The sequence below is a fragment of the Acartia tonsa genome, chromosome 8 (assembly GCF_053477335.1).
Source record: "Acartia tonsa isolate MP-2025a chromosome 8, ASM5347733v1, whole genome shotgun sequence".
In the NCBI taxonomy this organism is placed as follows: Eukaryota; Metazoa; Arthropoda; class Copepoda; order Calanoida; family Acartiidae; genus Acartia; species Acartia tonsa.
This window is the reverse complement of record NC_137267.1, coordinates 4,060,620-4,086,409: the sequence shown is the minus strand read 5'-3', so window position 1 is coordinate 4,086,409 and position 25,790 is coordinate 4,060,620. Positions and strand designations below refer to the sequence as shown.

The 25,790-nt window shown below is 33.6% G+C and overlaps 1 protein-coding gene across 1 annotated transcript in view; it reads right to left on the bottom strand.

Annotated features, from left to right (window-relative positions):
• Positions 1–25,790, bottom strand: part of LOC145325834 (uncharacterized) — a 97,888-nt gene that overhangs the window by 5,492 nt on the left and 66,606 nt on the right. Inside the window, exons 23-36 of the mRNA XM_080168800.1 lie at positions 23,140–23,212; positions 22,405–22,497; positions 21,735–21,823; positions 19,174–19,228; positions 18,652–18,757; positions 9,790–9,877; positions 8,813–8,976; positions 8,306–8,362; positions 6,608–6,693; positions 6,056–6,151; positions 5,357–5,465; positions 4,506–4,581; positions 3,889–3,948; positions 2,509–2,562 (exon numbers count right to left, since the gene is read on the bottom strand). Of these exons, the coding sequence (XP_080024926.1) occupies positions 2,509–2,562; positions 3,889–3,948; positions 4,506–4,581; positions 5,357–5,465; positions 6,056–6,151; positions 6,608–6,693; positions 8,306–8,362; positions 8,813–8,976; positions 9,790–9,877; positions 18,652–18,757; positions 19,174–19,228; positions 21,735–21,823; positions 22,405–22,497; positions 23,140–23,212 (1,206 nt within the window). The remainder of the gene's footprint in view (positions 1–2,508; positions 2,563–3,888; positions 3,949–4,505; positions 4,582–5,356; positions 5,466–6,055; positions 6,152–6,607; positions 6,694–8,305; positions 8,363–8,812; positions 8,977–9,789; positions 9,878–18,651; positions 18,758–19,173; positions 19,229–21,734; positions 21,824–22,404; positions 22,498–23,139; positions 23,213–25,790) is intronic.

The window sequence follows — 25,790 nt, the reverse complement described above, 5'->3', positions numbered from 1 at the left end:
ATTTTTCGGCGCAATTCATCATACTTACTTGTATATTACCTCGTAAGGGCGGGATTCTCCTTCGATTTAAGTGATCATCTAGAGAATCATTTACGTGATGCAATGGGATACGATAATCTAACACCCAAGGATAATAGGTTAGGTAACATCCTTCAGAAAACCAACCCTTTGATTGCACGACCTTCGTCTGAGAAGTCCTAACTGTGCATATGGTAGTGAGTTGCACCTGTTTATGGCATTCCCCCAACCCTTACTATTTATGTCGCGCACCTGACATAGCAGCAATAGGAACCATTTTAACGCCTGTAGTTATGACTCGGTGTCGGCCCGAGATTCGAACCTATCACCTCCCCGGCGACGAGCGGATGCGCTCCGTGTTGAGCCACGATCGCGAGTTATCATCGTGCTTAGTCTTGCATCTTAAACTTTAAGCTAGAATTATTAAATTCAATTTTGGCATTGAAACAAAACTTATATATCAAATTTTATTAATCATTAAAATAGTTTTCAATTTCTATTATTGATCCTATATCCAAGCTTTCTTAGTAAGAAATTAAAATATAAATATTTGATGAGAAAAGGATTTATTACACAACAACATGTATGAATCATGTTGCAGATTTAACCAGGAATCAAAAGGGATAAGACAATGGAAGACTCGACAATGTATCCGATAAAATGAGCCATGTGACGTCATAAAAGGGAGAGATGAGAGGAAAAGTGGGAAAGGAAACCCATTAAAAAGAGATCTATTGACGTCACACGGCTCATTTTGTCGGACACTTTGTCCAGTCTCAATGGCCGATAAATTTATGTGCATCCCCAATGATGATACACATAATTGCCCTTTTTTGCAGATTACAATTATTGGTTGAAACGTTTGGACATTTAACTTAATGAATCAACCAATCAAAATCCAATAAAGTCCCCAAAAGTGTAAAGCCAAAGAATTATGAAATGTTATTTTAAAACTTTGTGGACTTATGAAATAAACAGCCCATGCCTCCTTTCTTTTTTAAACTAAAATTAAAAATGTGAAGGGTCAACCCCTTCCCCCCCCCAAAAAAAAAATTCTTGCCCCCTAAAATTTTTTTTGGGAATTTTTCTTTTTAAATCTAAAATAAAAATAAAATTACCAAACTCAAATCCCCTCTCCACAAGTGCCCCTAGAGGCCTCTAGGGGGCGTAGCCGCTAGTCCTATTATATAAATTAGTAAACTTTTTTTGTCGCTAACCGCTGAACCGATCGGGTTCTCCTTTACAGGGTAGCTTCTCATAGGTCCCGGGAAGGTTTATAACTATTTTCTTGGGGGGTGGGACCACAACCAAAAAAAATATCCCCCTCTCTAAAATAAAAAAAGGGGTATTTATCTTTCTTATTAGAAATAGAATCCTATCTAATTAAGTTGATATAATCATATCAAAAATGTAATCATGACAAAACTATTATGTAAAAGATTTCCGTACGTCTACTTAAGACCATATTAAATAAGATATAGAAAAATACTGTAGTGCTTTCGATCATAGTTTCGAAAGGATCCAATCCCCTCACCCCATTTTACAATTTAAAAAAACAGCACTTGCAGAGGTCTATATATAATCTGCATTACCCAATTCCTATGATGTACTATTCTTATTTCATCAAACCTAACTTTAGATATGAATCAAAAGTGTGTTTTTTTAAAGTGTATTTGTGCTCCATATGCGACATAAGGGGGAAACCAGGGCTCGGCAGCTGCGCCTCAGAGAAATCAAGCTTTTTCAAATTTTAAATATCAGTTTGGTGTTAAACCTGACCCAAATATGGAAATCCCTTTTTAAAAAAAAATTACAAAGCATCCAAACGGGTTTAATTTTGAGGCATAGTCGCGGCTAATGTAGGAATTTTCTTTAAAATGTGTATATTTAAAATTATAGTTTAACTTAACGAAATATAAGTTTAAGAAAAACTGTAATTAAATTAATGTTTTTTTTATTGTGTTTTATGTGATTATTAAAAGGATATTATGTATTTTAGAAGATTTTAAAACTACATCATAATCTTAAACTAGCTAAACTTTTAAAATTTCAAATAAAGAATTATCTCTTATATAACACCCTTATAACTAGTGACTGTGCATTTAATCAGAAGGGTCCCCCCCACCCCCCCCCCCAAAAAAAAAAAATTTAACAAGTGTGGTTTTCCTAAAGTCCCCAAGAAGTTAAGAAAATTTCCACCTTATTTGGAAATATACTAAAATTAATTGTTTTCTTTTCTTTATGCCTATCCCCTGCGAGGCTTGTACCTGCGGCTCCCTAACCCTTTGGGGCTATCCTGTTGACAAATAACCTAACTTAACCTGGCCTTAAGTTAAACACGAGAAACTTCTTCCACTTATTTTCAATTTATTTATTTCAAAATAAGGGTTTTGGGGTTTCTGTGCTCGAAAACACATATTGTGAAAATCCAGAAGAAAACATAAAACCTGATAATGACACACAGACAGACATCCTGTTCATTTTTATTACCTTAAAGACATAACACTCTTGAACAGGCTCTTTAGATAGCTCTTTCACTTTACTCTAAAAAAATATACAATTTATTAAAAATTAAAAAATACTAACAAATACTTATGAAACAGACCTTAGTGCCTATAAAAAATGACGTCATAAAATACAAATAACCAATGATATGCCAGTATATTTGACCAATCGTAAACTGTAAACTAGCCTATCATTAGTCATTTGTATTGTATGACGTCATTTTTTATAGGCACTATAAGCTGCTACGATACTTAACCTAACCTACTCCAAGTAGGGGGGGGGGGGGGGACACAAATAAAACAGACAAATGGGCAAAGAGTTCAGTGGTCTTTAAAAATAGACAAAAAGAAAGAGAACGAAAGTATGAAAAAATCTCAAGAACTTATAGATAATATATTTGTGTCTTTTGTAGCATGAGATACTAACCGATAGACCAAGTAAGTAGTATACTGGATATATAAATTTGGAAATAATATCAGCAGTCTATCTCAAATAACAGCCGATAAAACCACATTTCTCGCATTGATGGACAGATAAATGTAGCTATAAAGTAGCTTTCTAAAACGTTTATTTAGTTCAAACTTGTAGGTCAATAAAAATGAAATATCACCGCGGAAAAAAAAATATTAAAACCTTAGTAACAATTTTACTTCATTTAAAAAGTTTGTTATATACATTTTCAATTGAATATAATTAATTTTGTACATTAAAAAGAAAATAATTAGTTCGTTAAAAAAATAGAATATTAAGTACACGACCAAAAACAATTTTTCAATTTTCCCTAAACTAAAACTCAATACTCAATAGTGATTAGTGGAATAAAAAATTTGCAAAAATGTCTAAATCCTTTTTATTACTATTAAACTGTTAACACCTCTCCCCTAACCTTTTTTAATTTTGGTAAAGACTTAATTGGAGGGGGGGGGGGGGGTGGATATTGATAGGAGGTGATTAGCCCTCAAAAATTAGTTTTTAAGTATGATAGATTTTAACCCTCCCCCTTCCCCCATCCCAAATGTATCACCAATCACCTCAAACCCTTTAAAACCACTGATGTAAATGTTTTAGCACTCCGCAAAAAGGATCATAGCCCTTGGTTTTTACGAATCAGGTAAATGTTTGACATACTTCATTCTAAATAATTTTTCTATCCCCCCCCCCCCCCCTCCTCTCCCAAAAAATAAGGTTTTACTCATTTGTGCTTTTTTCAGTGCCTGTAAAAAATGACGTCAAACTGGCCTATTACTGGTCAATTAAAATGTAAACTGGCCTGCCCTTGATAATTTAGTCTGGTATTGGCCTATCATTGGTCCTTTGTATTGTGTGCCACCGTCACCTTTAGGTGAATACTTGCATTAATATTACCTTAATATTAGGGAAGGGAACTTTGTGGAGATTCGCCCACTTCTCGGATAATAATAGTTCCTAAAAAGTATACAAATATATAAAAAGAGTTTGTTTTGTTCATTTTTTATCTTATACTTTACACTGCACTAAAACTTTTACTTCTGCGTATTCTAAATTAATCATAATTGAAATCGGGTAGGTAATTTTTTTCTTTTTTTTCCTTATTTGAATAAAAAATTTACTCGACTGCTTTTAATTCCAACTTATGGTAGCTTTGCTGTTTACCAAATTTTGTAATAATCAAAGCATGACTAAAAATGCAACGAGTTTACTTACAGAATGACGTACTTACACCCTGATGACGTACAAAACTCTATAGTTACAGAGTAGCTGCGCTATGTTATAGTTATTTACCACATCGTATTATAAACAGCATTCCGCAGATACAAAAATGCCTAAATGCCTAAGGAACGGGCTAACAAAACAGGTTTAATATTGTGACTGTACATTCTATATCCGCGGAAAACTGTATATAATACGATACAGCACATGATTTTCAGTTCATGGCTTAGAACCGGTTCTAATCCAGCGGATATTAATCGGTTTGGAAGCCCTACTGGAAAAGATATTCTTACCCTAAATGGATGGCTGTCATCAGATTCTCTATTGCTGAAGTCAAACACAAGATAAAACTTCACATCTCTCTCTGGCCTTAAAAATATAGCGAATTTAATAAAAAAAAATTATTTCTTGCTCACCACTTATTTTTAAAAAATCAAAGTAGGGGGGCTGGGGTTAATTTGTTTAGTTTGTATATTTGTTTAGGTTAGGTCAGGTTATATTGAGTGCCCGCAAGGTTAGAGCACCACAGATATAGCCATTGGTTAAAGGAAAACATCTACCCCCCATATTTTTTTTTAAAAAAGAAGAAAAGGGGGTGATAGTGCCCGACAGGTACTTTCAGGGAAATAACTTGTCTCAAAAAATACCCACCAAATTTCAAATAATAGATTGATAATTGCAAAAGTAGGTCTACTAACAAATCTTTTAGATGGTAAATATTAGAGGGAAGAAATGGCTGAAGATTGAATTAGAAGTTGACCTTAACAATGAAGTGCTTTTAGAGCGCAGATATATCAGAAATCAAATTTACAATAAATAAGAAAAAAATGGATATAGTTGAGGCACACTCTCGGGATAGGACATGATGATTTAACCAATCAAACCTTGACATGAAATCCCCAAAGTGAGAAAAAACTAGGTAGACCAAAAACAACTAGGAGGAGAATACTTATATATGAAATTTAAGAGTAGAAAATTCGCTCCATCATTTATTCCCTCGGGCAAAAGATATTCATTCCTAAACAAAAAACTGGATAGGAATACCCCATTTTTAGCGATGCCTCAAATCCATAAAAGATTGAAGAACCATTGATCGTGGCCTACGCTCTACAAAGAAGAGATAAATGGCAATGATGGTGATTACCTTAACAGAATAGGGAAAGGTATGTTGAAGCTCAAACCACTGTCCACAAGGTAAATAGATTTCCCATCTGTTCGTGTTGCTTCGTTGTAACCGTGGAAGTCAAGATCTTCTAAAAATAAATCAGCATCTAGTGTGGAGCGCTCCAAAGAGAGAGGCGACAATGGGCAGTTTATTACGCTAGTTCCAAAGTTTTTCAATAACACTTTCTCATTCGGTGGCTTTACAACTTGGGGGACTTAAGTGAATTTTGATTGGTTGGTTTATTAAGTTGAGTGTTCAAACGTTCCAACCACTACTTTTACGCTAAAGAAAGGGGTAATTTTGTGTATCATCATTGGGAATGTACACCAATTTATTGGCCGTTGTCTTATCACTTTTGATCTCTGAAAGCGCACACTTTTCAAAACATCTTGTGTTTTAAATATGGACACAATTAATTATCCTATTCATTTTATTTTTTTTAATAATGATATCTAGGACAACAAGGTACAATATCATAAGCAAAGCATATCTTTAACCTAGTCCTAAAAATGTAAGTATGTCTGTTAGAACTCTAACAGTTTAAAACCGTTGGCTAATAAAACAAGAATTACTTTCACAATTTCACTTTAATATCCGCGGTAAAACGATGCTATGAATGACTTTCCAGTATGGCTGCGAACCGGTTCTAATCCAGCCACAATTGAAAAGTTTTACTACCTGGAAAGTTGGAAATATTTTCTGATTCTGTTTTGTCTCTGAAATTTTCTTGGATAGTGAGACCTCGCAATGGGTTGTGTATCAATCCAGCTCGACCTAAAATGTACAGGAATCTCCTTAAGGGATAAGACAATGGTTGATAACTTCATGTACTTTTCCATGATAAACAAAATAACCCCATAAAAATATTAGTTTAGAACCATCTAATCAAATTCAATAAAAGTTCCTAAGGTTTTGGAACCAACGAATAAGATAACGTGCATATGAAATTTTGGGTATAAGTGTACTTATAGTTATTATAGACAACCTACCGCGTACATTGATTTTATTTTAATATTCGTGGAAAAATGATTTGATACTATGTGGGTTTTTTTTAGTATGACTGAGTAGTAGTACTGGTTTTAATCCAACGAATATTCATTGAGTCTCAGTCCCTCGGGGTTGACAAAACTGGTTTTAATCTTTTGATTTTTCATTTCAATATCTGTGGAAAGCTGTCTGATACGCTGCGATAAATAACTTTTCCTTGGCAGGATTTGGGCTTTTTTTTACCTGCTCTGCTGTTCAGTGGCAAAGCCTTTTCCATGATACTTAGAAATAATGATGGATTCTGTCTGGCGATTTCAAGTTCTTCGGCCCTAAAAATAATCAAAACTAAGTTTCTGATTTATATAAAAGCAACAGGATCTGTGTCTGTCTGTCTGATATAGTTCTCCTTTACAGTGTTGCTTCTTATAGGTCCAGCGAAAGTTTCTAACTTATTTTGTAGAGGGTACACCCTTATTACTAGGTACAAACAACTGCCTCTAGAGGCATCTAGGTGAGTAGCCCAGGGAGGAAGGGGACATTGGAAAGTTTATCCACACTAGTCCTAAATTTTATTATAGAGTTTTCGGGTATAGTCCTTTCCAAGACATCCCTCCATAAGGAGCGATTCTTCGTATTTTTAAAATGGCTTTTTATAGGTTATTTTAGGTTAGGTTAGGTTATATTGTGTTAGGTGATTGCCCCACAGGGTTAGGTAATTGGCCCCGCAGGATTAGAGCCCCCCTGCAGGGGCTAGAAATAGGAGAAAAGCTACTGTAAAAAATACGAAGAATCGCTCCTTATGGAGGGATGTCGTGGAAAGGACTATACCCGAGTTTTCTTATATGTTGGCTTAACAACTTTGGGGACTTTTTTGAAGTTTGTTGGTTTATTAAGTTGAGTGTCCAAACATTTTAACCACTAATTGTAATCTACAGGAGACTGAACATATGAGGCTGTACTATATGGTCTGACTGTCCCTACGACGGTCACTTAAAGATTGATAAGAATTTTTTCTCGTATTCATTTGAATCCAGTGGATAGGAACCGGTTCTCATGAATACGAAAAAACTATGTCTAGCATCGTATTATATCCAGTTTTCTACGAATATAGAAATGTACAATCATAAGATTAAAACTAGTTTTTTTAGCCGGTGCCTTCGGCACCACGGGGCTAAAAAAACTAGTTTTAATCTTATAATTGTACATTCTATATCCGCGGAAAGCCGTTTATAATACGATACGAGAAATAACTATTCTGATTATTCAAAGATATTAAAATCTGGAATATTAAAGTTTCTTTCTTACTTTTGTAGGTTTTTAATTTCTGCGCTACTTATGAGCACGTAATTATCCTTGTTATCTTAAAACTGACACGCAAAAAAACGTGTAGGTTTTAAGTATTCAAGACATATACGTTGATTTGCATTAAAATTCAGCACAGAAGAGATTTATTTTGTGTCATCACATTCGATAAATATAAAACATATGCAAGGACTGAGATTCAGCCAATCAATTCCATTTAAAATTGCTGAAAATTTGGATATTTGTGGCATGTTAATGTAAAATTTGAATTGCGAATAAGAAGGGTGGCAGGGATAAGGAAGTGGGTTGTGGGGAATTTTCTCTTATAATTGTTTGTCATAATCTTAATCCCTTGTCCCTGAATATATGTATGTAAATGTACCAAAAAACAGTACTGTCAGTGCAAAAAATGTCCGGCCCCAATTGAACTAACAAATCTTTACAAAGTGTCTCAAATAATCAGCCATGTGACGTCATAAAAATGCGGGATGAAAGGAGAATTGGGAAAGAAAACCCCTAGAAAAAAAATGGATAATCTCTTATTTTTATTACGTCAAAATGCTGATTTTTTAAAGATGTGACCGTCAGACATACGGACAGACGTTATAAAGCAGCTTTGTTTTCATAAAAAAGTATTACCTTAGATTAGCTTGGCGTTTGGTTTTTATTTGAGCCTTGAAATTCTCTAAAACATCCCTAAAATTAATCTAAAATTATGACTTAAATTGATTTATTAGTGCTGTATACTGTTAGCCCTGAGGTATTTAATGATATTTAGTATGGCTGAAAACCGGTTATAATCCAGCGAATATTATTAAGTTTCGAAGCCATACTATATTGTTATGTGTTTTAGACAATTTACATGTATGATAAAATCAAATCGTAGAAACATTACCAGTTTTGTTGCCCATTGCGTTTGTCCCTCTGATTAATAATAATTACAATCATTATTATTATCAATAGAGGTATTCAAAATATACCATATTTTTTATCACAGTTGTCTATCATTGTCAATTATTACCTGGGAAGGGAATAGGGTAAAGGATGGGGATGGGGGAGATCGTAATTTTAGCCCGCTACAGAGTTCACTTTATTATAGAACATTGGAATCTGGTGTAAGATACAAGGAATAATAAATCCATTTACCTGATAGATCTGGAGGAGGTGAGCTGTTCCTTGTCCAACTCTGGACTACTCACAGGCGTGCACGGCTCCACTGGGCTGCTGACGGGCGTGGTCGGCTCTACCGGGCTGCTGACCTGCGTGTCGCCGCCATTTGGACTACTGTTTGGCGATAGCATGTCTTCTCTATAATATCAATGTTCATATGCATCAAAATAATAATCAATGATTGAAGACAATACAGACAATTACCAATTAGCTACTAGGCCCCCTCGAAGCCTCGGGGGCACTCAAGGTTGGAGGGGGAAAATTCCAATCCCCCCCATTTTTAATTTGAATTTTAAAAAGAAAAATTGTTAAAAAAAAAATTTTCGGCGTGGAGGGGGCATTTTTGGGGAGTTTTGAGATACCCTCCCCCCCAAATAGTTAAAAACCTTCCCTGTTCCTATGAAAACGTTTTCTTATTCGTTAACTCAACAACTTTGGGAACTTTTGTTGAATTTTGATTAGTTGATTCATTTAGTTGAGTATCCAAACGTTACAGCCAATAATAAAATCTACAGAAGGGGTAATTTTGTGTATCATCATTGGGAATGTACATTTTTTAATGTCCTTTGTCTTATCCTTTAAGATCCCTTTCTGGTGATTATTAAAATGATTTGAAAACATCATACAGTATGAAAAAAGTAGTTTCATGTTTTAAAGATTTACTGTAACTTATCAGGGATCTAAAGGGATAAGACAATGACCGATAAATTGATGTACCTCCCCAATTTATAATACTCGAAATCATCCCTTCTGTAGATTAAAATTAGTGGATGAAACGTTTGGACAATCAACTTAATGAATCAAGCAATCAAATTCATTAGAAGTCTCCAAAGTTGTTAAGCCTACAAAAAATAAGAAAAGGTTATTATAAATCTTTACGGACTAGTGTAATAAACAGCCTAATGTCCCCTCCCTCCCTGGTGACTTATACTTTGATCAGTCTGAACATTCCTGGAAGTATCTTCAGTACTGTTACCATCACTCCCATTGGCAGCATCCACTGACAGATTAAACAGGTCCTCATTACTCACTGATTTCTCACTGAAATATTTATACCATGGAAATACTAGTAGCTGTGCCCCTAGCAACAAGGGGCTTTGTTTTCTAAAGGGGTAAGAAATTGTCTAAACCAATTCCAAGACTTGAATCTAAAACTAAAGTAGCCTAAATCATCTTGTTAACTATGTGAAGATTTCCTAAAAAGGAGAACTCAATCGACTCAATGATTATTTAATGACTTGGATAACCTCAAGAGTGAAGTTAATAATGCTCTTAATATGCAATGGATCGATAAAGAGCAGGCTAAATGGCTGGTCCCAGACGAACCTAAAGAGGGCCGCCTTTATGGTCTTGTTAAAGATCACGTGGCCAAAGAGAAGTGGCCACAGAATAGCAAAATTCCCCCCCTGCGACCTGTAGAAAGTGCATCTGGTACCACTTTTGAAAACTGTTCACACTTTGTTGACATGCACAGTAACGACATTGTTAAAAGCCTGCCGTCATACTGGCAAGATACACCTGACATGCTGCGTTTTTTTAAGTCAGAGAACGATGCCGGACCGCAGCCGCCTGGCACAATTCCGGTCACCTTAGACGTACAGTCTCTATACACAAATATACCAATTCAACAAGGTATAGAGACTTTCCGCTACTTTTTGAACCAGAGACAAGATAAATCTGTACCAACATCGTTCCTGATTATACTTCTTACATTTGTCCTTACGTGTAATATTTCAGTATTTAATAATACTTTCTACCTACAGACTATAGGCACCGCGATGGGCTCAAGAGTCGCCCCGACGTTTGCGTGTCTATTTATGGCTGGTGTAGAGCAATTGGCTCTAAAAAGATGGAAAGGCCTACAACCCCGACATTTTCGCAGATATATTGACGATATATTTTTCTTATGGAATGGTAGTGAAAATGAGCTTTTAAAATTTATTAAACATTTAAATGATTTCCATCCATATCTTAAGTTTACAGCCAGTTATGATTTCACCAAGAAAACCGTTGTTTTTTTGGATACAGTTATTTCTGTGACAAAGGATAACTTTATCAAAACTGACCTTTATGAGAAACCGGGGCGAAAATGCAACTATCTTTCGCCCTTATCCTGTCACCCCTCACACATTACAGAAAATATACCTTACTCATTAGCGTTAAGGCTAAAACGTATTTGCAGTGAAAATTTAGATTTTTTAAACAAATTAGATTGTTTGAAAATAAAGCTTTTATCACGTGGTTATAAAGTTGATTATATAACAAAAGCTTTTGATAAAGTGAAAATTATTGATAGAAATGTTGCTTTACAAAAAGTTGCTAAGCAATCTGAAATAAAACGCCCAGTTTTATCTTTACAATATGACCCCCGTTTACCCTCTATTTCAAATATAATTTTTAGATTTTGGAAAGTTATGGTAAAAAATCCTAGACTAAAAAGAATTTTTCCCCACCCACCAATGATTACTTGGACTAGGCCAAAAAATCTCAGAGAATATTTAATTCGAGCCAAACTTCCTGTTTTAAATGATCGAAAATCAGAGAGAAAAAAGATTGGTTCTAAACATTGTAATATAAATTGTAATCTTTGTAAACATTCACCCAGATTTGCAAATTATTTGACATCATCAACAACAAATGAAAAATTTCCTATTCTCTCTAGTATGAATTGTTTATCTTCTAATGTAATTTATTGTATAACATGTGTTAAACAATCTGGCAATTGTAGACTAAAACCACAGTACATTGGCAAAACAAAAAATCGTATTTGTGATAGATTTAATGCCCATAACAGTTCCATTAAACCAAATTCAACCAAAGCTGTAGGTATTCATTTTTCTTCTAATGGACACCAGCCCAATGATTTTCAAATGGTGCCATTAGAGCAAGTGCAGAGTAATGACCCTTGGATTTTGTTATCTAGAGAAAAATATTATATTCGTAAATTTGACCCTGTATTAAATATTAGAATGTAAAATGCAGTTGCAATGTTTTAAAAAAAATGAAAATAACAACCACACCACAATCCCCTCTTGCTACGCCCATTCAAAATCTTCAACCCTTTCTTTCAGCTGTTTTTTTTGTTTGTTTTGAAATGGTCTGCTGTTAGACCATAAATAGATATGTAGCGGGAGTGTAAATATGTTTTAAAATGTCAAAAAAGTTTATAGGTATGTGTTTTAATAATATGAATTATGAAAATTTAATTTTCTCGTATTCATTCGAATCCGGTGGATAGGAACCGGTTCTCATCCATACGAAAAAACTATGTCTAGCATCGAATTATATCCAGTTTTCTGCGAATATAGAAATGTACAATCATAAGATTAAAACTAGTTTTTTTAGCCCGTGCCTTCGGCATCTCGGGGCTAAAAAAACTAGTTTTAATCTTATAATTGTACATTCTATATCCGCGGAAAGCCGTTTATAATACGATACGAGAAATAATTATTAACAGCATTTCTAATTACACAACCTTTTATAAAGATGCGATGCATCTCTACAATTCTTCAAATCAAAAAGAAAAAAAGAAACGTTAAATATCTTATTCAGATTCTTCAAAAATAGACTTTTTGTATGTATTATTTACTGATCTGTGTTTTTTTCCTTTACAGGACGATTGAGAATGATAACCTTAGTTATTGAAATATGTATATGGCCTGTACAAAGATGTTAGTTTGATAAAGTAGTCTTGGGTTGAGATGGATCAATAGCTTTTAAAACTAAAAGAAAAAAAAACTTACTACTCTAGAGAAATAACATATTGAAATCAAGAGCTTAATCGTCATTAAGTTGAGTGTCTTAGTGTCTTTTAACCACTAATTGTAATTGTAAACCAGAGGGGTAAATTTGTTCATCATCATATGGGATGTGCATGAATTCATTGGCCATTGTCTTATCCCTTTATCTCCCTGAAAGATATTCATGTTCGAAGTGCACTTTACACACATTAATAATTCATTAATTTTGTTGGATATTGGTACACGGCATTAGAACCATCCTATTATATAAGGAAGTAAGGTTAATTTGTCTGTAGCTTAAGATTTGATAATTACTGAACCGCTTGAGTTCTCCATTTTACAAAGGTTCACTCAAATCCTGGCATGTTTTTAGGCTTTTGAATTTTTAGATGTAAGTTTTGGGAAAGTTTGGAGTTATTTTTTGCTTTCCCCACCCCTGTGAATATAGTGTCCTTATAGGCTAGGTGCGCAGCCGCTGGTTAAACAATAAATTGCAATATATGGCAAGAAGGAGCAACTAGGAATTAGTTTTAAACGGATTCTAACTACAACTTATCCCTATTTGAAGGCCACGTTGTCCGTTTCTTTTGTGATTATTTTAATGCATTGCTAAGGAGACCTGTGATTTTTTTTTGTATTTTCAATTAAAGTTAATTTAATAATATCATTTTAGAATAACTGTTCTTTTTTCATTAATTCTATTGTCAAATTAAAGCTGTTCTCCTAATATTTAATTCCTTTATTATAATGACAAAACTACAATAAAAAATGTGGTTAACTTTCCAGTTGACTTACTACATTTCTAAAAATTCTTTTTCGTGTTTTCATGTAAGATATGTGATTCATGTTTTTAGTTCTATTTTGGTCATCTTTATATTCTTTCAAGGGTGTCCTAGTATTTCCTTAGTAATTACCTAAAGTGTTAAATTTACATAAAACCGATTAAAATCCGGTGGATTAGAACTGGTTCTCAGCCATACTGATATCATGTATAGCAACGAATTTCAGACAATTTTCCACAAATATTAAAATAAAAATCATATAATTTATACCAGTTTTATTGCATGTTGCACCAGATTCATCCCTTTTACCCCATCCCCTCCTACTAAATGACCTGTCTCACTCTGACCAATGAATAAGGTCCATATTAACAAGCTAAATTGACTAATTGGCTAAATATTCACGTATATATAATACTAGAGGCTTTGCCCCAAGAGGTAATTGGTACGACCAACAAAGTTTTATTACCTGCCTAAAAAATTAGGGGGGGGGGGTGGTTGGTGGTGTTCCACCCCCCAAGAAATAGCTTTAAAGTGGAGAATTCAATCAGTTTAGTGTTTACCGAGATATAAAGGGACAGACGGACGGGCAGACATCAAGCTACTTTGTATTATAGATATCCATTAAAGTAAGTGTAAAAATGAACAAGATATTTCCAGATAACATTTTTCATTGTATCATTTCTGAGGGATAGGTCAATGAAAGTAAAACATATGCATTTTTCTATTTATCACCGACTTTATATATTTTCTAAACCTGCCTACGCGTAAAGCGTTTACTCAATAAGCAATAACAATCTTAAAATTATATTTAATGCATCTAATTAATGTCTGATGAATTTCTTCATTTTGCCCCAAGAGGTTTGATAAACCTATTTTTGTGTTATCTAAATTTAATAAGAAAAATAAAAAAAAATTCTGGGGGGGGGGGTAGTCGACGTCCCTTTTTTAATTTTAGTTTTAAAAAGAAAAAGAAAAAAAAATTTTTGGGGAGGTATTTTCATTTTTTGTGGGGGTTGGGGGTGTCCCACCCCCCAAACAAAATAGCTTAAAACCATCATAGGACCAGTAGGTATATTCCCTGAAGAGTAGAGCCCAATCGGTTCAGTGGTTACTCGGATCTTAAGCTTCAGACAGACAGACGGACAGACAGACGGACAGACAGACAGACAGACAGACTTCGTACTACTTTGTATTATAGATAATGCCATAAAACACTTTTCTTATAATAATATATTTGTTTGATGAAATAAAAAAAAAGTTCAGTCTGTGTTTTGGCCTGTCATTAGTCATTTGTGTTGTATGACGTCATTTTTTTTAAAGAGGCACTATAAAGACCATCACTGGGGTAAGGATGCTAGAGCAAATTTAGTAGTAAGATTAAATTATCTGCAATCAATCTATCCCTGAAAAGTAAAACTTATAATGGTTGGTTCTCACCAATTAAGAATATTAGATGCAAAACTTCATTAAATATTTATCTATAAAAATCACAGTGGAATTGAATCAGAAGTAGAAAAAAATCATGGCGATTTTGTGCCATTCCTCAAAATGCTCAGCGGAAAAGGAAAGCTCCCCACCCCTTATCTTAAAAAAAATTTTTAAACAAGGACTATTTTTTTCAGTATGTTTAACCACTGTCGGGGTCTCTAACCCTGTCGGGCTTATAACTGCAATACAATTACCCTGCGGGGCTATCCAGTACCCCATACAAACTAACCTAACTTAAATAAAAAACACATGAAAATCTATCCACAATTGAGGAGGGTTTCTGTGCTCGGTAGGCTCTTTGAGTGTAACTTTTATTTTTGTCTTTTTTTAATCATAAAAGCAAAGTTGTTACATGTTGAATTATTTTTTGATATTTCTACTAACATTTATAATTCACTGTGAATTGTAGTGTACTATATTTTGGTTTTGGGATAAAAAGTTTATTCTATAATTATATCAAGAATTGTATATATAGTACATAATATATTATTTGGTGGAATATATTTTTTTCTTCAAAATATATAATAAAAGTTGTAAGTTTATTTTTATTTGTAGCTTAGGATATTGATAACTACTGAACCAATTAGGTTCTTTATTTTAGGGAAAGCATTCCATAGATCCCAGGAAGGTTTTATGCGTTTTTATCTTTATATATAAGTCTTGGGATGGTTTTAGGCTTTTTTATATGCACATCTCTTACCTTGCTCGCATCATATAAAGTTTTTTCTTTATGCGTTAAGACAAGTTGTTAACCAATGAGTTGGAACTGTTTTGGACCTAAACATTCCCCAACTCTTAATGTCATGCATTTGATATAACAGCGGTAGGTTAAACTTAGACATTATTACTTATGTTGCAATTTGAACACATAACTTTTTTCAACTACAAATGGAGGTGCTACATGTCATGCTACAGATGCAAGCTTAACTCTAACTTACAGAATAACTGAATAGTCTAAATTGTCTAAATACAATTTTGTATGAGAACATTTATTTGAAGAAAAAACAACAAGATAAAGATATGATATAGAAAAATTTTAATTAAGAAAGGATTTCAAGATAAAATTAGATAAGGCTGTCAACTTAGTGTTCACAATCCTTTACTTCCAAAAATACTTTGAAAATTTAGAGATTATTGACATTAGAGAATCAAGAATGCTGAGAGCACATAGACCCAGCCACAAACCAATAGCACTTCCCAAATCAACAACAAGGCTGAAGATGTCATAAGCATACACATCAGTGAACACAGTAACATCATCAGCAACATTGTATTCAATCAGTCCATCAAGTTTCCTGTTTGTAGTATGCAACAGTTCTTTTAGGTGTACATGCATTGTGAGACATGGGGGTAAACAGATTTTGAACATATCCAACTCTAAACCCTTTATCAGATCTAATATTTCTGACTTCATAATATTCACAGCTTTCAAGTCCTTGATTTCTAGGTCCTTGTCTTGTTCGCAAATCTTACCATGTTCATTTGGGAACCATGGAGGCAAACAGCCATAACTATTCATTAGGTTATCTTCAAGAACATCATGAATACACTTTCCATAGCTTGTGTCTTGTTTAGTGTAGTCTGTGCAAGTTTTACCATCATGAATACTTTTATCATGAATGCTTAATTTCATCAAGTACTGAAAAACATCAAAAGTGTCATTGCCTGTAGGTCCAAATGCGTGCTTTGCATTATCCATTTCTGTTACGCGTATGTTATTATCAAAGAAGGGATCAACAAGTAGCAAATTTGTTCTCTTAGTTCCTTCAACTGAAATTCCACTTTCCATATGGTTAACTTTCATGCAGTAACCAAAAGGTAGAATAAAATCTACCTTGTAATCATGATGAGTTGAGCCCATAGTTCCATTGTTTTCCATTGTTCTTGTAATCACTGTATAATTGCTGTAATCTGGGGCATACAATTCTTGTAGTAGTTCTGTAGATGTCCTGTTGCCAAATTTCCCTTTCCAAGATATATCATCAGAATCTGTTATGATTCCAAAGAGAAAAGTAATCAGATTATATCCATAGTAGTTTCCTTTAACATGATTAAACTGACGATCTTGACAGGCATACAGAACTGGCATTGTCACTTCATCAACCAAAGTTTGAGATGTGTGTGGCATAGTTGGGCCCTCAAAGTACTTTTCTATAGAATGCTTCATTTGGTAGACAAATATTCCAAATGCCAAAAACTGGAACAATGTCCTTGTCATTTGTTTATGACTCATTGTAAAAACTTGGATAGGTTATATTGTAGACTTATACATCATCTTCATATCAAGGTTAGAAGTTTACTGAGGCCATGATAAATTATTAACTCAATAAACCTATCAATTGATTTTCAATAATATAAAACATTAATTAGAGATACACTGGTTCCTGGTCACTTATTCTATATCTCTTTTTGGCTGATTATATTCATAAATTCTATCTCTGATAGGATGATAATGAACATATGCTCCATCTCTTATTGGCTGATTATGTACATATACTCCATCCCTTATTGGCTGAATAAGTATACTCCATTTCTTATTGGCTGATAATGTACATATGCTCCATCTCTTATTGGCTGATAATTAACATAAACTCCATCTCTTATTGGCTGAATAAGTATACTCCATTTCTCATTGGCTGATAATGTACATAAACTCCATCTCTTATTGGCTGATAATGAACATAAACTCCATCTCTTATTGGCTGAATAAGTATACTCCATTTCTTATTGGCTGATAATGTACATAAACTCTATCTCTGATTGGCTGATAATGTACATATTCTTTATCTCTAATTGGCTGATTAAGTAATATGCAGTGCATTTAGTTATTTTCTTCAAAATATATTTGTTAGCATATATTCCAATAACTTGCAAAATAAGTATTTTCAAAATTTTGTCACAATTAAGTTCTAAATGAGGGAAGGATTAATTAACATGTTGTAACAATATTTGCGTCATCTATAAAAATTGTATGGAAATTAATGAATTTTATTCAAAGTTTCCAATAAATTCAACCAATATTCATAATCATTAGAATTTATGGTGGTCAATAAACATAATTAATTTTTACATAGGAAATAATTCCATTCAATGAAAATCTAACATACAAATAATATATATTGACCTTAATGAGGCAATTTTACTACAATTGAAAGTGGACTGCAATATGCTCTTTTTTGATAATAAGGATTCTTGTGCTTAGTTTTATTAGATTAGGATATGGAATAATAATTCCCCTTAATATCTAGAAACAATTTTTAAAATAAGATTTGGTGCATGGGGTGCAGCAGCTAGCAAAACATAAGATATCTAATTTGAAACAGAGTTTTTTTTCTTAACTTTTGAAATAAGGGAAGTGTAATTCATGTGTCAAATTAGCAGTACAAATGTGTACAAAATTAAAAATAAATATGTTATAAAGAAATCTATGTACAAACAGAATCTTTATTAAAAATTAATAAGCAAACTATTTTATGTATATTTTTCTGTAAAAATACAAAAACAAGCATGTTTACAGCCATTGTTCTTGAAAATTTTAGACAAACAAGGACAAATATGTACAAGAAAGAAAGTTTGGTTTTCTAGATTTAATAAAATAGGAAGAAAGTGTGCAGCAATTTGTATTCACACATTGTTTTCATACAGGCCATTAATATAAGAATATCAGAAAAAAAGGTATATAATCATATTGAAATAATAGTAATTAAATTATCAATCATATAACAAGCTACTAGTTGCCAAACAAGATTAAATTATGCGATGGAAGCACGCAGCTAAAAAAATTTTCATTTAAATAAAAAACTACCTCAAAGTTTCAGCAAAATCTTCTAGAACACACAACTTTATTTCATTGACATAAGATTCCTCTGATACCAGCATATCTGTGAGTGATGGAGTTACACTAACACCACCTAGTAATAAAATCAGATACTAAATTTAAATGTCTTTAGGGGAATAAATATTATTATTATATGTGGTTGAGCACCACCTAGTAGTGTAAAATCAAACTAAATCAAAGAGGTATATTTACATCCTTGCCAGATAAATCTAGGTTATAGAGTCATAGCTATTACTAATTCTGCATATAATTGCATATGTACGTCCAGCCGTTTGCCCGCTGGCTACCAAAAATATTCTTAGTTTTTTGGGCAGGGGTATTGAAGAATGAGACAATGGATGATAAATTATCATGCATTAATACCACTTCTCTATAACCTCTAGTTTAAAACCAATTCAACAATAGCATCAAAAATTACAGAGCTGACTAATAATGTGGTTTAAACACCATCTAGCAACAAAAAATAGAACTAAAAATCAATAATTTTACCTGGAGCAGGGTTACTAAATCTTCTTTTCAGAACAGCAGTTCGAATTATTTCTTTCTAAAAAATATTCATAAATTAGTAAAATATGTATGAAGTATGGCTTCGACACCGATTAAAATCCGCTGGATTAGAACCGGTTCTCAACCATACTGAAGAATCATGTATAGGATCGTATTACAGGCATTTTCCCACAAAAACTAAAATATAAAATTATAAAATTAATTCCAGTTTTGTTAGAACAGGCCTTCGGACCATTGGTTCTAATCTTATGATTTCATTTTGCAATACGCGGAAAGCTGTACATAATACGATGCGAAAAATAACTATTATGCATAATTGTCTTTAATAAAACCTGAATATAAAATTAAAATCTGAGATAGAAAAGCTTTGCTCCTATAATCCTACACAGTTATAGTACACAAAATATAAAATACAGAAAAATGTATGTTTTTAAGTTAGTATTATTTAGATTTTTTGGTCAAAGCGAGGATTTTTACAGTTAGGGTCGGTCCATACGTCTGCAACGAATACCTTAAATCACTAATATAGGCATAGAAACATATTGTAAGTATGTCTATTTTAAAAGCAATGATTTTTTTTTCTTTTTTAAATAAATTCAGTTGATTTCAGTTGACATATCAATTCCTTGGATGATTGCATCCCTATAATTAAGTCTTAAAATGTAAGTGTTACCATGTTAAGCATCCTATGTTTTATACTCGTTGCTTCTCCCCCAGTAACCAGGGAGGTCGGCAGAAAATAGCCTAAAACCATCCCAAGACATTTAAGAAGCTTCACAGCTTCAGACAAAAAATTTTTACTACTCTATGAAGTATTTCTATTCAGGTCTCTAAATAAGTGTAAATAATGTTAATACCTAATGTTCGTTATTCTTAAAATCTAATTCGCTTGTTGTCATCCTTGTTATATAGTTAAGATTTTACCCTTTTAAATTTTTTGTAAGTATTTTTCCAATATTAACAAATAAAATACATTTTTGCAAACAAATATATGAAAGAATCATTCATTTTAATGAAACAAGGTTAAACATAAGAAGCGTAGCAACAAGCTATTTCTTAGTAATTTACTAGCGGCTACGCCCATTGAGGCCTCTAGGGGAACTTGTGGTGGGAGGGTGGCGGAATCAAACCCCCCAATTAAAGTTTTAGTTTCAAAAGAAAAGCAAAAGTAAAAAGAAGATATTTTTCTGGGGGTAATTTCTCTTGGGAAGGTGGTGGTATCCTCCCTCAAAATAGTTATAAACCTTCACAGGACCTATGGGAAACTACACTCTAAAGAAGAACCATATCGGTTCAGTGATTAGTGAGATCCTTCAAGTAGGATAAGTACTTGTATGGTTTTTAGACACAAGCATAGCCGATAGTGTATGATAATGTATTTTTTTCTGCTTTTTTATTTCAGGTTTTATTTAAATAATAAAAAATCAGAGCTAGACAGCAGCGACTTCAAATATAGCTGGATGTCTGAAACTGTTCCTAAACAGACAATCCATCTTTTCAGAATTTTTTTATGCGCACTAGCGGTTTTATATCAAATGCCCTGACAAACACCATAGATAATTTTCCCGTATTACCTAGATTTATAGAGTAGATGCGCTGCTAAAAAAGTTGTTACTTGACGTCAATAAAGAAATGCTTAAAGTTGACAAGTTTACTTGTTACTAGACGAATTGAGAATTGTTAAAACTTGTTTCAAAGTTAAATAAAGTTTCAAGTAAATGAGAATAGTTATTTCTCGCATCATATTATAAACAGCTTTCTGCGGATATTAAATGTACAATTATAAGATTAAAATCAGTTTATTTAGCCCAGAGATGCCGAAGGCAATTTTTATGGACTGGGTCCACCCAATCATTAATCATCAAAGCATTCTCTGGACCTATAAGAAGCTTTACAGTAAAGGAGTATTCCATCGGTTAACGATATCTTAAGCTACAGACAGACAGACGAACATCCTGTTTCTTTTATGGGATGTATTAGTAATTGGATTAGTAAATCTCATGAATTCTATAGGTAACTTCACAAAGTGTCTCAAAAAATCAGCCATGTGACGTCATAAAAATAAGGGATTAACCCCCTCTTTTTTAGAGGTTTTCTTTCCAACTTCTCCTCTCATCTCCCTAATTTTTATGACGTCATATGGCTGATTTTTGAGACACCATGTAGAGTTACAATATATAGTATACAGAGTGTCCAGAAATAATGAGTTTTTAGGTTTTGGGAAACAAGAAGTAAAAAAATAAAAAAATGTTACATGTCCATATTCTCTGGAAAAAATATACATCAAATTTATAACAGGTGGTTTTTAATATCTCTTAACTTAACAGCGCATTTTAGAGCTTAGATAATTTAATCTTATTAAGCTTTTTATATAGGCTATAAAAAAAATGACGTTTATACTGGCCTACCATTGGTCAATTAAAATGTATACTAGCCTGCCATTGGTAATGTAGTCTGTGTATCGGACTATCATTGGTCATTTGAATTGTATGACGTCACTTTTTTTATAGGCACTATTAAGAGCTTCTGAAAGTGAAGCTTACCTGAAAATCTGTAATGTTGGTAGGTTGGCAGGTATAGAGATTAAATCCGTTCATTCCAGTTTCACCCTTCCCATCACAATCTCCAACCTTACCCACACACACATAGAATAATTACTAATATTTAGGAAAAAAAACAAGGATGACAACATCCATAAACGTATGAGAAAATGCTATACCGAGTATCTATCCCTTGGATAAGACAATGGCGGATAAATTGATGTACACCTCCAAAGAAGATGCACACAATTACCCCTTCTGTAGATCACAAGTAGGGGTTCAAACGTTTTGACACTAAACGTAATGATCCAACTAATCAAAAAGTCCCCAAAGTTGTTAAAACAACGAATAAGAAAACATTATTGCCGTTATCAACTTTCATTTTTTTTAATTTTGAAAATTTTGGTAACTTTTTGACACTTAACTTAATGAACCACCCAACAAAAATTCAATATAAGTCTCCAACGAATAAGAGAACGTTATTATACAACTTTGGGGACTAGTGTAATACAAGGCCCATTGTCTCTCCTTCTAAGATCTCTTTTTAAAAGCGAAGCTTTTCTAAAATTATTTTTTCCGCTAATAAAAGATTGAAATGGAGGTAAAGCAATATAATTGGTAGATGGAAACGATGTATTTGTTCTACAACTTTCAATCTTAATTATTCTTTCCTCTCCGCAGTATTCGTTGAGAAGATCATCGTCTGTTTGTTCTGGATGATGGTGGGTAGGGTAGGGGTGCCCGTTTTGTTTCAAGGTCTTCTCATCTAAAACAAGAGGTGCTTTTACTCTAAGTGACTATCAAACACCGAGACCCCACTCCTCATTTTTAAATGAAATTTAAAAAAACGGAGGGGCTGAGTATTTATTTTCTCTGTTTTTAACCCATACAGGGAGGGTTAACACTGCCGGTCCTATACCGGCGTTGCCTTAACCCTGCGTGGCTTCCGATTATCCAAGTTAACCTAACCATGCCCTAAAGTAAAAACAAACTACTTAAACTCCTCCCCCCCCCCTTATCTTATAATTAATTCTAAAAAACAAAGAGTGAAGGGGAGCTATACTCGCCTAAGCTTGGATACCGAAAAACATTGATATTCGGGTATAGTGCCTTTCGTAGAAACGCCTCATAAGGGGCGTTTCTTTGTATTTTCGCAGTAGCTTTTTTCCTTTTTCTAGCCACTTCAGGGGGCTCTAACCCTACGGAGTAATTACCTAACCCAATATAACCAAACCTAACCAAAATAACCTATCAAAAGCCATTTTGAAAATACGCCGAATTTCCCCCTTAAGAGGAGTTACCATAAAAGGGACTATACCCGGATATTCTTTCAATTTATTTTAAAATAATGGAGTGCAGGTTTTTGCTCGACACTCACTTTTTAGGAAAGCTCCAAAAATTAGCTTACCTTTAATATTATTATGTTGAAGAATAATTAGATCCTGAAAAGTTTCAGCGCCATCTGGTACCAGCAACTTTTCCTGCAAGCAAAAAAGGATATTTTAAGACAGGAAAGTATACATTTTTATTTAATTCAGAATAATTTCGATGAAGTAACTATTTGTGTCAAGGGGAAAATTTGATTTTTTGCTGTTTATTAAAAAAAAATTACAATCCTTATAATAAAGTAACAGGATGTCTATTTGTTTGTCTGTGTATTTGTTTGTGTGTTTGTATGTTTGTACCGAAGGATCTCGATAACCGCTGAACCGATCGGGTTATCCTTAACAGGGTAGCTTCTTATAGGTTATGGGAAGGTTTATAACTATTTTGGAGGAAGGTACCACCACCCTCCCAAGAGAAGTCACAAAGTAATCGAAAATTTTTGAAATTTACGTAGAGGCTTGAACGAAACATTGAAATAAGGAAACAAACTTGTAAAGTGCCACAAGGGGCGTAGCCGCTAGTAATACATAAACAAACACCTATTCAAAATTTTACTTTATCAGTCTAACAGTCTTTCTGGTGTAAATCAGATTCCTTTGATATAAATAATTACTTAGATGTTTTGCTTTATAACTAGCGGATAAGCCTCTAGAGGCATCTAGGGGAACTTGAGATAGGAGGGGAATTCGATCCACCTTAATTTTAATTTTCTTTCCTAGGATTTTTTTCCTCTTGGGGTGGAAGGGGTAGTCCTTTTTTACTACGGGCGATTTGAATTGGGAAGGTAGCTGTACACGTAAAATGGTTATAAACCTTCACATGAGCTAAGAGAAGCTACAATGTAAATGATAACTATATCGGTTTAGCAGCTCGAATGATTCTTTGATACAGACAGAAACACAGACACAGACATAGATCCTGTTACTTTTATATAAGGAATTTAACCCTTACAGATTGACCCCCCCCCCCTCTATTTTTTCAATGTAATTTTTTTTGTAGGTAAGATAGAGAGTTATGACTTCATGACTTTTTAAGTTTAGTAATTATACGTCGGCAAGAGTTGATTTTATTAGGATATCTGGTCTGTGTCGGTCGTGGTGTCCGGTCAAAGTCGGTTGGGTAGCACCAAAATTTAAAAAAAAATCTAAATAAATCTTAATTTCTACATTATGACTTTGTATATAAGGTAGAAACCTAAAATTTTTTTGGTGAATACTGAGATATCAATGACCTTATGAGAAAAGTGGTTTTATGACTGTTTGACCGCACCCTGACCGACTTTATGACCGATTTTTGTCCGGCTTTTACTACAGACATATATCATGAATATCGTGGCTTCTATTTCAGCTAGAGACCTATACATTTTTTTGGTAAATCCTTGAGCAATAATAAACAGATAAAATATTAATTGGCGCCGCCAACCGCCGTTTTACCGCCGAAAATGGCGGTTTCCGTTATTTGCCGTTTTTTGGCGATGATCAGAAAAAGTATTTTTTTTGTTATGAAAAATAAAAGTTCGTCCTAAAATTTGGTCATCCTAGCTGCAAAATTGGCCGCTCTACAGCTGTTTTAAAATTTAGCGGCTGGCCGCTAAAAAGCGGCTAAGAAGCGGCCTGACTGCTATGACTAGAAAAAGTAATTTTCTCTAAAAATACACATGAACCACCAGAAAAAAATTTTACGTCTTTATCTGTATCAGAAGCCGAGATAGAGGGGGGGGGGTCAATATGACCCCCCCCCCCCCCCCCCGATCTATTAAGGTGGGAATAGGGGCCCGATCTGTAAGGGTTAAAAAGATTTCCTTGATTAATAATCAACTGCTATATATATATATCTTAAAACTAAATTTTTGATTGATTATCAGAAGCTTAGATAAAAGATTTGTCTGAAAAAATAGCCTAAATCCACCCTAAAAAGTAAAGCTAAATTAGACTAAATATTCGGCTATATATCCCTATTCTTATACAGATTGAAGCTATAACATCCCAAAATTTATATTTTTTCTTGAAAATTTGTTTGTAAACAGTTATAATGGATGTAGAATATACCTTGATATTATGACAGGGGAAAAATTGTCGTCAATTTAGGTTGCAATTTTCCCACGTATTTATTAGTCAGGCCGTTTATCCATCAGGATTTTAATGGAAGGGGTAAAGGGAGGATGGGGTATTGTTATTTTAGCCCGCTACACTATTATTATAGAACATGAAAATCTGGTGTGCGATCCAAGTAATAATAAATCCATTACTGAAATGAAAAAGCTATTTATATTATGTCATGTTCTTTTCATATTTTGAATGTAATTGCCAGCAAAATTGGATGTATTCCATTGAGAATAAAAACTGCAATTATAAACACCTGGTTGGAACAAGGTTTTAGTTTTTAGGGGATGTTATTTCTAGAAATTCTATATAAGGGTTGCCAAAAATAACAATTATCTTACTTTTTCGATAACCCAATTACTTATTTTAGATTTTTAAAAAAAATTCTGGGGGGAGAAGTAATTTTTTTCTATGGGCGATTTTTCTTTAGAGGGAGGTGGTACCCTTCCCCGAAATAATTCTAAACCCTGGAACCTATGAATAGCTACCATTTTGGTTCAGTACAGATAGACCAACAGAAATACAAAAATCTTGATAGGATTACAAAAAATTGAATTAAGGATCAAGCACC